This window comes from Schistocerca cancellata, chromosome 10 (assembly GCF_023864275.1).
Source record: "Schistocerca cancellata isolate TAMUIC-IGC-003103 chromosome 10, iqSchCanc2.1, whole genome shotgun sequence".
In the NCBI taxonomy this organism is placed as follows: domain Eukaryota; kingdom Metazoa; phylum Arthropoda; class Insecta; order Orthoptera; family Acrididae; genus Schistocerca; species Schistocerca cancellata.
In genome coordinates this window covers 122120083-122134200 of record NC_064635.1, presented here as the reverse complement: position 1 = coordinate 122134200, position 14118 = coordinate 122120083, and the positions used below count along the sequence as shown (strand labels likewise).

At 38.5% G+C, this 14118-nt stretch overlaps 1 protein-coding gene across 1 annotated transcript in view; it reads left to right on the top strand.

Moving 5' to 3' along the window:
• Window positions 1–4921, top strand: part of LOC126106474 (zinc finger protein 501-like) — a 170987-nt gene extending 166066 nt beyond the window's left edge. The window contains exon 9 of the mRNA XM_049912774.1: window positions 3844–4921. Coding sequence (XP_049768731.1) covers window positions 3844–4066 — 223 coding nt within the window. The 3' untranslated portion in view covers window positions 4067–4921. The remainder of the gene's footprint in view (window positions 1–3843) is intronic.
• Window positions 4922–14118: the final 9197 nt, after the last annotated feature.

Here is a 14118-nt window from a genome sequence, read left to right as displayed (position 1 = left end):
TGTAACTGCAGTTTTACCAATTATTTCTCCTAAAGAAGCATTACTAGTATGCACTGTTTCTTTAACAGCTGACTTAAGGTTTCCATATTATCTATATAAGAAATTTCATATTCATTACATGCTTCATGTAATGGATACATTCATTGATCTCCTCTAGCTTATGTTTCTACTAATGTGATTCCTGGTTCACCAAATCGATAGCTCAGAAGATGTATCTCAAACGCCAATTTAGTAATCAAATTCCTCACTAATCACTTACTATGTTCTTCACTTTTCCAAATTGTATGTGGCAATTATTCCATATCTAATAAAACATGGAATTAGTATTGTACTATCGATTATGATATCATTAAAATTTTTTGTTAACATTTGTCTTATACCAACATCTCATTATGATAATTTGTATCTCCAGCTTATTCTTCAATTTGAATGACTATTAATCTATCAATTAAAGTTGCAACATCATTCATCTAAATGTATGCAACTGTTTTTTTCTGAAGATTTTTTTACTAAATATTCACCAACAATTGCAAACGAATCACCAAGATTTCTTTATGAATAACTATGGGAATGTAATTGAACAATTGCACTTACAAAATCATTATATCTTATCCTTTACTTGATCTATTTTTTCGGATTTTTTCATATATACAGCATCAGAATCGAATAAAATTCTTGCATAGTTTTGTAAATCAAGAGAATCAAATTCTGTTCCTCAATCATCAATAATTATTAGTTTTCTAGTTAAAAGTTTCAGCGATCCAACTGTTCCTTCATATCCTTTTTCATCCATTTTTAATTTCTCAACATAGAGTTCTACTAATAATTTTGCAATAAATTTAAATTTTCCAGTGGATCTAAATCCAAAAACGTTATCTTCTCTATGATTAACAAATTCTAAAAGTCTTTCACTTTTATTTCTTTTGAACATCTTTGTTTATTATTTCTTTTTCATAATTCTGTAACAAAGTATTTATTAATGATTCACTTAAAGTAGTATCGAACTGTGAACTTTCATATTTCTAATTGTTGGAATATCATTAAATTCCCAAAATAATGTGGGTTATAAGGAACCATTTGTTTCTTAACTTCTCTGTTTTCTTCAATAGATTTTAAATATTTTCTCCTAATCCTTCAGTTCCTTGGTTAATGATTGCTGTTATATAGATAACTGTTTAATGTGCTCTTTTAAATTTTTCGTATTTTGTTCTTGTTTTTCTTTCATTTCTTAAACTCATCTTTTAATTGTTCTTTTACCTTCTTATTTTGGTAGGTTTTTTAATAATTTCCAGCTCTTATGTAATACAGTAATTATTTTTATTTTACATTTAACACTTATGTTATCATTTACGTTCAATTCTTTATGTTCATCGGTTGTGTTCGACATTTATGTTTAATGTGTACATTCAATGATAATGTTCAGTGCTTATGTTCAATGTTTGAAAAATTCTTATACTTTCTTTTATATTTACCTTCATTAGTATTTCTTGTCATATCTATTGTAATAAAAGCAAATTTATCTTTATTCTAACAATTACTACACATTTCCTTACATTCATTAAACTTAACATCAACACCAACAAATGAAGTGTGATGTGTGACATACGTGTTAAATATCTATTATCTTGTCTAAAAATATTTAAAAATTTACAGTTATCTACAACAAATTGTTTTCATTTTTCATTATATGTTAGATTACATAAAAATTCTATTCCTTTATGTCTTCTTCTAGTAAAACATTCTCTAATTATATTGCGATTTTCAACAATGACATCATCAGAAATGAAAACTGAATTATTTTGACTTTCATCTAGTGGTGTAATTTCATCATTATTTTCAATGGAAGTAACGATTTTTCCATTAATTTTATCCACAATTTTTTCATATCATCTTGTAAATTCTTGTTATTTTGTTTCATCTAAACTTTTAGAATAAATATACAAATGATTATTTTTTCCAGTTTAACCATCCAGATGCTCAAATGTAGTTACCAATCATTAATGTTATTTCCCACAACTACTTTGGTTCTGTAACTGCACAACAAATTGAATTTGAGAAAAGTTTTTCATGTTTATTTTTAATTTCTTCTCTGGAATTCTTATTTTTAGTTCCTAATCCATTATTTATATAATTTTTTCTAACATAAATGAGCACACTGTTTCAGTTGGCTGATAACACTTCTGTTCTGAAAGAACATCTAACTGTTCCAATAAGAGAAACTTATAAAAACGTTTCACTAGTTGGTTTTCATTGACCGTTTTTAACTCCAAGTATTACATCGTTTAATAATAAACTTTACTTTGATGGTAAAACAATAGAAATTCCTGTTGGTCAGTGTAGTTTGTGAAATTTAAAAAAACTTATTTATTCGAGAAGTTCAAATATTCATGTTAAATCAGGTAAGATTTTAAATAGAATTTTATCAAAAGTGATAAAAAATTGTACTCGGATCGTGTTGGCCAAGTTTTAGGATTTAGTAATCAAATTACTGAACTTAATAAAACGCTGTTGCTAAAGATGTTCCTAAAATCATTACTTTTTATGTAATTCAAGTATGTTTTAATTTGGCTTATGGAAGACATACTGCTCATTTTGATCATTCCTCATTTAAACCTAATTCTCAATTTGGTGTTACAACAATTTATGACCAAATCATGCTATAAAAACTCCAATTTCGATACTATTCAGAATTTAGAAATTACTATAACTCATGAAAACGATAATTTAAATGACTTTAAAGGTTCTTATGTAACAGCTGCTTTAGAAATGAATTATTAAATTTTATCCTTAATAAATTCATGAACCAAATCGAAAGTTACCAATTTTTATTCATTTCCTGTCAATGAGAAAACAAAAAATAATTTAAATCTTCCTAATGACATAACTGAAATTAATATTAATATTGGTGATGGTTGGAGTCATTCAAATCTTTCACATCTTTATATGACTTTTGATGATATTAATAGAGAAAGAACTGACTTTTCTGAATATGAGGGTAAATGAAATTTTAAATTAATTAATAATTATATGTTAAAATTGATTGATTTTATTACAATTGAAAAAGGGAATAATATTTTATCTAGAATGGAACAACCATTTATTTCTTCTATAACTCATTTGAACAACTTCTTCACTTTTTAATGAATTAAATACGAAAGGACATATTCTTAAGAATGGAAAACTGAAAAATTAACAAAATCAGGGTCTGTATCCATTAGAGTTATCTGGTGAAGTTTTTAAGGATTATAGAGAAACTATATTTGAAGGTGATTTAACTGTAATTATTACTTGGAGTTCGAGAAACGATCAGGAAGGTTCTATTCTTCGTTGGACTACTGACAACGATAGTTCTACACTTCCAAAAGAAGGTAGATTTGTTGTATAAAGCGTGGCAATTACTGTTGTTAAATATGATCTAGAATATTCACTTGAAATAGAACAAGAAAGACTGAATAATCCAAAACTTCTAATTTCTTTATTCAAACTTCAAACAGTTGAATTTGCTGGTTTACATGGAAAACAAATTTTGAATTAGATACTACTAATTATTATAATTCTACAGAATTTGATATGCCTTACTTCTGTTGTTTCTCGAAGTAAACGAAAAAATAACCAATTGCTTGATTCTTTTTTATTTGATCGTATTAAAGTACAAAATATCAATGTTATAAATGGAAAAAGTTCTTCCTTGAGAATTATGGGATGTTGAACTATCAAATAAATTCTTAAAAGCTTATGATCCTTTTAGAGATTTTAAAATAATAACTCAGTTAAATAATGATGTAAATGTAATTCCATTCAATTTTATTCAAAATTATCATATTTTTGTGATTATTTGTGTAGAAGAACCTACTGGGACCATCCGACCGCCATGCCATCCGCAGTGGAGGATGTGGATAAGAGGGGCTGGGATCAGCACACCGCTCTCCCAATCGTTATGATGGTATTCTTGACCGAAGCTGCTACTATTCGGTCGAGTATCTCCTTAACTGGCATCACGAGGCTGAGGACACCCCAAAAATGGCAACAGTGCATCCAAGTGCCGACCACGCCCGACAACACTTAACTTCGGTGATCTCACTGGAACCGGTGTATCCTTTGCGGCTACGCCATTGCCACTGATTACCTAAAAGAGGCTAATTAAATGGTCACCAGCCCTCTAGGGCAATCAATCGCAAGAACCTTAGGAAAGTTAAGGCAAAGAAATTTAAGCAAGTAATCACTGGCTTGGCAACAGGAGATTTTCACACTTTTTCACTTCTCAGCAGTCCATGAGAAAGTAAATGAATCAGAAAGCACTGAGTTTGCAGTTACTTATTCTGAAATACTAAATTTTGAAGGTAAAGTTAAATGAAGTTATGGCTTAAATAAATGAATTGCTTTAACTTAAACTTTGTTACGTAAAAAATGACTTTTAATCATTTCAGCATAAAATAATGCAAAATTTAGGAAAAGGCAAGCAGCTTACTTTTGATTATTGAAAGACTGAATTGAATTTACTTAATCAAATGAGTAATTGCTTTTGATTTTAATATAACAACAATAAAATACATACCAAGTCAGCAGAAGTCTTTTGCTTTAGCTAAATACAGAACAAATGAAATTGTGAACTCTTAATTTGTATTGTACCTTAATTATTCGTTTTTCCAGTGACATTTTATGTTACTTTAAGTGAACAAAGTCAATACTCAAAACTGCAAATTAGTTAACTCTTTGTAATGCTTACAAGAAAGAACAATTACTGAGGCACAAAAATTTAGACTAAAACTGGTCATTAGGAAACAAACGAATCTGGCAGTAAATAGTTAACGAATTTTCATGTTTTTATGACCCTTGGTGACTGCATGGAAAAGAAAGGAACCCTACTAGGTAATAATGTCTAAGGACAATGACAACACTGGTGCCCTACAAGTTTTACCTATTGCAGGTTATTATTCATGTTAGTCATACTTTGTGAAATAAATGTACTGGATAATGCCACTAGCAGGTTGCTTATATTTTGTCACCTTAGACTCTTATGATGTTGTAGCCGTGTGGACGACAAAGAACATGGCTGATGATGCTGCTGAGATGCCTCTGTTGCTGGTGGTGATGCTGCTGGTGTTGGTTGAGAATCCCGAGTTGTCTCCAGAGCCATGGATAATTATGGAACAGGCCATAGCTGGAACTGCAGCTTCCTTCACCTGTCCACTCCTACCATGCTCTCAATGCTTGCAGGGTAACGAATTTGGTGTGAATGCACTAATGCAGTCATGGCAACACTCCTCAGGAGAACTTCTGTGATGTTTGGAAGGTACGAGACTAGGTGCTGGCAGAAGTAAAGCTGTGAGGACGGGTCATGAGTTGTGCTTGGGTAGCTCTGTTGGTAGAGCACTTGCCTGCAAAAGGCAAAAGGTCCCGAGTTCGAGTCTTGGTCCGGCACACAGTTTTAATGTGCCAGGAAGTTTCATATCAGCGCACACTCTGCTGCAGAGTGAAAATTTCGTTCTCGTAAGAGCAGAATGTTTGTTCACTTCATTTTTAATTGAACATAATATTCTGTTAGCTGCTCCTGTTCATGCTAGTGGCCTTTTTAAGAAAATGTTCTCTGGATCGGAAATCGCAGAAAGATATAGTTGTGGTCATATGAAGACCACATATTTTGTCTGAAAGAACAGATACCATCTTAGTATATATATAGTACATTAATTGTCAGACAGCAATTACAGTGGATCTTCTATAAAACATTTGCAATTATGTGCACTGTATACAGAAAATGGAAGTACAATCGTTTTGATTGGCTAGTTTTAAAGTAGCCTTTTGCACATTGTGGACTCGATTGTTTCACACTACTGCATCTACTAGATTCCAAAGCTGTTTTCAGCTTACTGTCCCCCAATTTCCCATAGGTTAATACCAACTATTATTCTTGCCACATTCAGGCCCATTACATTTTGTTAGGGCCTTACGTTGTCAGTAGGGCTAGCAAAGTGCTTTGCAAGTAATTTTCAAACTCGGTTACCATTTATATGTATTATCACCATGGAACCACAAATTATGCCTTTCAACATTGAATCTGATAAGCGCCTGCTGATTAGTAAGTATCTCTGTGTTTCTACTACTACTCATGCTGCTGCTTCTGTTATTATTATTATTATTATTATTATTATTATCGATGGAAAAGTGGAATCATCATGTCCATTACCATTAGGGAAACAGTGTAATTCGAAACGAACATTTCACCATTAGCAGTGTCAGAATGAAGCATGCAGAACAAACGAGAGGTGATGGCGTTAGTTGGAACAGCCTACTGTGAGTAATGATGTGTCTATACTGCATGCTCTATTCAGCAGAGAGATACTAGTTGCCATCAGAATTTGCACCCTTGACAGACTCCATGTACATTCGTACACATACCCTATTTTCTGTTCATCTGTTCATCGGACTGATGTTGCTGTTCATAAATATGCTGCTAGATTACTCATCGACTTCATCCAGATAAAAATGTGTTTCGTCATCAGGACTTTCGTCTTTGGGATACAGTTTCTCTCCTTCCACCACTGCATGACAGAGGTCGTCCATGAGCTGGCCATATTCCAGCTACTGGGGAAGCTATTCTGGACATCATATACAAAGAACCACGGCGAAATACACGTTCTATAGCATGGTAGCTGCACGTCTCACAACACATGGTCATTGATGTGCTGGATGAACATGGAATGCATCACTATGATTATTCTGTAACACAACATCTGCATCCTGCAGATCACTGTCTGCAGTGTAATTCTGTGAATGGTTCCAACAACAACACCTCCACACTTTGGAATGAATGTCTGATGATATTTAGACAGAACATTTCCAGGAAAATGGCTCAAACAGGGCGATCCAGTTGAATGGTCTCCATGTTCTCATAACCTAAATCCCCTGGATTTCTTCATGTGGAGGCACTTGAAGGAGCATATGCATTCCACTCTGCTGACATAACTGATAGCCTGTGTTTTCATGGTGCTCTTCTATCTGCAGATGCAGCCATGTTGCGAAGAGTCTGGAGCTGTATGATCCAGTAGGTTGTGCAATGTGTGGATGTGCAGGGAGGGGGGGAGGGGAGGGTCACTTTGTGCATCTGCTCTGAAGACAATGTACTCATTTGTAAACGTCATGTGGTCATTAACATGGAAATTATTATTGTCACTGGTTGCTAATTCATTACATTTAAGCAGACATACTGCATGTAGTATGAATGACTAGTAGATGTTGAGTTATTTAATCATACAATCGTCTTTGGCATCTAAAAGCTGTAAATGTTTTTGCAGTTAATTGGTCCTATGATACATGATTTATTTAAACTGTCTATTTCTGACTTGTCTGACCACGTTTTTGCTTTGTTCGCCATTGCAAAACACTTTACCATGTCAATATCAGATACATATGGCTTAACGCTGTACACTACAGTATTATATGCCAGAATGAAATTGGCAAATAAAAACAAATACATCTCGACCCAGAATTGAACTCCACAGCTCCTGCATGCTAACCCAAAACGCTATCCACTGTACCAACTGCACAATACTACTCCTGCATGTTGACAGAGGTGATTACCGTACATGTGACTACAGTGTTACCAGGTTGCCAATCTCTAACGTCCATTTACTGCTGGAGATATAAGTAGGATGAAATTTTGTGACCAGCATTATTTGTATACACTCCTGGAAATGGAAAAAAGAACACATTGACACCGGTGTGTCAGACCCACCATACTTGCTCCGGACACTGCGAGAGGGCTGTACAAGTAATGATCACACGCACGGCACAGCGGACACACCAGGAACCGCGGTGTTGGCCGTCGAATGGCGCTAGCTGTGCAGCATTTGTGCACCGCCACCGTCAGTGTCAGCCAGTTTGCCGTGGCATACGGAGCTCCATCGCAGTCTTTAGCACTGGTAGCATGCCGTGACAGCGTGGACGTGAACCGTATGTGCAGTTGACGGACTTTGAGCGAGGGCATATAGTGGGCATGCAGGAGGCCGGGTGGATGTACCGCCGAATTGCTCAACACGTGGGGTGTGAGGTCTCCACAGTACATCGATGTTGTCGCCAGTGGTCGGCGGAAGGTGCACGTGCCCATCGACCTGGGACCGGACCGCAGCGACGCACAGATGCACGCCAAGACCGTAGGATCCTACGCAGTGCCGTAGGGGACCACACCGCCACTTCCCAGCAAATTAGGGACACTGTTGCTCCTGGGGTATCGGTTAGGACCATTCGCAACCGTCTCCATGAAGCTGGGCTACGGTCCCGCACACCGTTAGGCCGTCTTCCGCTCACACCCCAACATTGTGCAGCCCGCCTCCAGTGGTGTCGCGACAGGCGTGAATGGAGGGACGAATGGAGACGTGTCGTCTTCAGCGATGAGAGTCGCTTCTGCCTTGGTGCCAATGATGGTCGTATGTGTGTTTGGCGCCGTGCAGGTGAGCGCCACAATCAGGACTGCATACGACCGAGGCACACAGGGCCAACACCCGGCATCATGGTGTGGGGAGCGATCTCCTACACTGCCGTACACCACTGGTGATCGTCGAGGGGACACTGAATAGTGCACAGTACATCCAAACCGTCATCGAACCCATCGTTCTACCATTCCTAGACCGGCAAGGGAACTTGCTGTTCCAACAGGACAATGCACGTCCGCATGTATCCCGTGCCACCCAACGTGCTCTAGAAGGTGTAAGTCAACTACCCTGGCCAGCAAGATCTCCGGATCTGTCCCCCATTGAGCATGTTTGGGACTGGATGAAGCGTCGTCTCATGCGGTCTGCACGTCCAGCACGAACGCTGGTCCAACTGAGGCGCCAGGTGGAAATGGCATGGCAAGCCGTTCCACAGGACTACATCCAGCATCTCTACGATCGTCTCCATGGGAGAATAGCAGCCTGCATTGCTGCGAAAGGTGGATATACACTGTACTAGTGCCGACATTGTGCATGCTCTGTTGCCTGTGTCTATGTGCCTGTGGTTCTGTCAGTGTGCTCATGTGATGTATCTGACCCCAGGAATGTGTCAATAAAGTTTCCCCTTCCTGGGACAATGAATTCACGGTGTTCTTATTTCAATTTCCAGGACTGTAGTTAGCATGTGAGAAATTGCTCTGTGAAGTCTGATCTTGGGAATTTTTCTTCACTCTGTATAAAGTATCTATAGCCTACTGAAAGTGTAGGAAGAGTGCCTGTATTGATTAGCCAGCCGTGGTGGCCGAGCAGTTCTAGGCGCTACAGTCTGGAACCGCGCAGCCACTATGGTCGCAGGTTCGAATCCTGCCTCGGGCATGGATGTGTGTGATGGCCTTAGGTTAGTTAGGTTTAAGTAGTTCTGTTCTAGGGGACTGATGACCTCAGAAGTTAAGTCCCATAGTGCTCAGAGCCATTTGTATTGATTACTTTCCTAAACGACATAGGAAATGTACAGCCTAATTCAGTTGGAGAAAAAAATACAGTTCAGCTGGTCTTATTCTATGGTGAGGTAACATTAACGACTGCACTAAAGAAAATAATTAAATCAGTCTGTTATATAAAAAAAATATCAAATAATATTTTCTTCTTGTTGGGAAAGGAACACTACAGAAATTATTTAGCTGCAGAAAAGCAGCAGTTAAGTAGTATCTCTTGCAGTAGTTGTGTGTAACTCATCTCTGATGTAAAGAAATTTAAGTTTAGTTACAGCTTTACCCCATTGCATCATAGCTAATGATTCAAAGAACAAGAATGTCTCTACTTACTTGTAATTCATACTTTCAGATAATTAGAGCTAGTTTTTCACAGGGCAGGGCTTAGCACAACTGTAGTTGTACGTGCATTAATAACACACTTGCCCTGTACATGAGCCAGTAAGTTAACAGTCTGCATTATCAGCCAGAATTGCGTTACAGTGGTATGAAGACATGAGAGTGAACTCACATTGATGTCTTGGCCACAGATGCATGTGATTTGAACCATGCAACACACTTGGAACACTATCATGCCCCAGCTCCACATCAGCTAAATACTGCCCCATGATTCACAGAAATTTAAACGTAGTACAGCTAAGGGCATCCTCAGCCACTTTTATGCAAGTGATATTTATGCAAGTGGGTTGTTAAGGTTAAGGTCACTCCACTCCTTCCTCTTCAAGCTCAAGATCAGAGGATGGCTGACTATGATATAATACATAATGTCAGGAGACAAGGTGCAGGCAAGATGGTGGACTGAGGCAGACTGGTGGTACAGCGATGGTAAACCATGGCAGACTGTGGTGATCTGTGTATGGTGTTTCATGTTGCAACATGAAAGACAATGTTGTCAAGGCGCTTCAGTGGCTTACCAACTTCAGACACTCATGTTCTGATTGTCATAGTAGCAGTTATCTTTTCAACAGCATGTAAAGCACTGACCCATGCCTCTTATAATTCTAAAACACGTATTGAAACTGAAGAGCGTCTCAGTCTGCTCCTGTGATGAACAGCTTTTTACACACTTTTCCCCTGAGTCAGGAGGGAGAGGATAGACAATAGAGTATACTACATATTTTCCAACAGATTTCAAATAAGAGCTTTAGAGCACCTGGAACAAATAGTTTCAGTGACCCCGTGCAATGGAAATTTTCTAAGATGAATGTAATGACTGGCAATACCTTTTATCTTCAGGATTCCACTGACAATAAAAATTTGGAGCTATTTTAAGACAGTACACGGAGGCAACATATATCTATACTGTCAGCTCCATCAGTGACTGTATCGCAGGCAAGTATTGCACACAATGTTTGCAGAAGTCTTGGGTTACTCGAATTACTGGCAGAGACAAGTATATATCATGACTATGACCTCGTGAGAATACTAGACGCACTTCGCTTTTGCGTGCAGATGACGTGTTTCCTATAATTTCTACTCGGTTGCTCTTTACTTGCTCCAACAGTACTTAAACTCTGTAGCACCTGTTTGATTGAAAACTCCTTTGTTCATATGACTACTGAAGTGTTGGAATTAGTGCTTGAAGAAGGCCATTTCGTAAATTTTGCTTGAGTGAAATCACACTGTGAGAGCGCTGGCGAAAAGATTGTCGACTAGTTAGAAAAAGAAGCTGCTGTGAGAGGTTAACCACCAGGACTGCAATCCCAAATATAGATTACCAATATGTGCATGGCAGAAGACTGGAAATTGGATGGAGTGGAAACATCAAGACACAAAGGCAGGAAGTGTCAAATAACTCGTCTGTACATCCCCCATTCTACAATAGCACGTTTAAATACAATGCCTAGATACCCCTCTAACAGCCAGATTTAAATTTAACATCAGATGTTTCCCTTTAGATCTTCATAGACTGCAAATCGCTGTGACAGTTTTCTACTCTTGTGGAGACGAAGAGGACGCAGATGACCTTTTCTCTGCGTGTCCCAGACTCCATGGAGTAATTATAATCCTTTTACAAGAATTTATGAAGCTTGTTCGTCCATTGCTAACATGTGAGACGAGTTTTGTAGCAACACAGGATCACACATTTTACCTTGCTGTCACAGATTCACTTTTGCTGCAGGTATCCATATCCACGTTGTCACTGATATATCCACATTGTCACTGACAATGAACTGAACAGAAGTGTTCTGTAACATTTTATTATTCATTATATGGCATTGATCTATCTGCAACTAAGGGGTGGACAGAAATATGAAAATACAAAAAAACACATTGCTGTGCCCAGTACGCTGTAGGAAAACATTTGGCGTTCAGAACAGCTTCCAGTTGCCTCTGAACGGATTAGCCGAGCGGTTCTAGGCGCTTCAGTCTGGAACCGCGCGACTGCTACGGTTGCAGGTTCGAATCCTGCCTCGGGCATGGGTGTGTGTGATGTCCTTAGGTTAGTTAGGTTTAAGTAGTTCTAAGTTCTAGGCGACTGATGACCACAGATGTTAAGTCCCATAGTGCTCAGAGCCATTTGAACCATTTTTTTGAACGGATTAATACAAGTCCCGTACGATTTTGGCGGAAATCTTTTATAATTCTTCCAGAAAATAATGACAACATCATGTAACAATGTATGAAAGACATATATGGGTGGGTGTTCCCATTTTGGTAATTTTGGCTACCTGGTACAAGTCTTTTAATTTGACGTCACTTTGGTAACTTGCATGTCAATGACGATGAAATGACGACGAGGACAAGAAAAGAAAAACTTCAACCTGGGCGGGAATTGAAGCCTGGGACGATCACATGGTATTCAGCCGCTCTGACTACATAACTACAGAGGTCGACCAATTAACAGTGATTGAGGTGGACAGTGATCATGCACCCTTCTCTCCAAAGCGGACCACAAAGAGCCAACAATATCAAGGGGAGATGTCACAATTCATCTTCGTGCTCCAAAATCAGAACTAGAAAATGTGAGATGTTTGAACATGGACATGCCGTCTTGGAACATAGTTTCCATATTGGGAAATAAACATTGTTCCATGGGAAGGACCTGATCACCTGAAATGGTCACATAATCTTTGGCAGTAATGCGAGTTTGCAGAGTAGCCGTTGGGCGTAAGGAATAGCACGATGATGTTTGCCTCGACCCAGAAGCGAAGTCTCGATGTCCTGCATCCTAACTCAAAACGCTTACCACTGCACCAACTGTACAGCAGTACTCCTATAAGATGACAGAGATAGTTACCGTACATGTGATTACAGTATTGCCACACTGCCAATCTTTAACATCCATTTACTGCCGGAAACATGCGCAGGATGAAATTTTGTGAGAGACGTTTTAGTATTACTAGTACGCGAGGAATTGTGCTGCGAAGTCCGAGTGCGCAAATTTTTCTTCACCCTGTATGTGTTGTAGCAGGCCTAGATGACAGCTCAATTGTCTCGAAGAGGTCCAACAGATACTGTGACACATAATAAGAATATTAGTTCAATTTAGTAAATTCGTTAATTCAGTAATTTGGATGCAATCCATGTCCACAGGTATGACAATATGTACGAGGGCTATTCGGAAAGTAAGGAACAATTGGTCGCGAAATGGAAACCACAGTGAAAATCAAAACTGTTTTATTTGCAACGGTTAGCTACACCTTCCAGCTACTTCTCTACACAGTCGCCGCTCAGACTGTCGTAGCGTTGTACCAACTTTTTAGTTCCCTCGGTATAGAAGACAGCCGCCAGTGCTTTTCGACAAATTTCTACTCTGGACTGCAGCTCGTTGTCTGTGACAAAATATTGTCTTCATAGCCAGCGGTTCATTTGAGCAGAGATGAATTTCAGGGGTGGCCAGTTACAGGCTGTATTGTGGATGATCAAACACTTCCCATCGAAAACGCTGCAGGAGGATCTTCATTGCCCCTGCAGACAGCGGCCGAGAATTGTCGTGTAGAAGGAAACGCTTGACAATTATGTTATGTGGATTGCATAGTTTCAGGCGAAATCTTTCACCAGGCCCTCATACTTGGCGGGAGACGCTAATTTATAGGCATCTTTACGTTCTCACTGTTAGCTTAGAACTGAAAAGAGCGACATGATGCAATCGATGGGCATATTACACACAGTGCCCAACGCATCTCTGCAAAGCTTCATCAGATTTTCACTGTATTCTCCATTTCGTGACCGATCGTTCCTTACTTTCCGAATAACCCTCGTATTTAGCACTGTCACAGAGCACAGTAAGAGGAAAACAGAAAAAGAAAGCACCACAAAAGGATGTCCAAATAGGATGGAAATCATTAGATGTGAGTCGCGCGGGATTAGCCTAGCAGTCTAGGGCACTGCAGTCATGGACTGTGCGGCTGGTCCCGGCGGAGGTTCGAGTCATCCCTTGGGCATGGATGTCTGTGTTTGTCCTTAGGATAATTTAGGTTAAAGAAGTGTGTAAGCTTAGGGACTAATGACCTTAGCATTTAAGTCCCATAAGATTTCATACACATTTGAGCATTTTTTGAACGTTACATGTGACACGCATGTGCTGACAAACAAATGATTAAAATATTAGAAAATATGGTTGATTTATTTAAGAAAAAGAGCTTCACAACTTGAGAAAGTCAGTAACACATTGATCCACCTCTGTCCCTTGTGCAAGTACTTACTTGGCTTAGCATTGATTCATATACGAGTTAGTTATTGGATGTCCTCCTGAG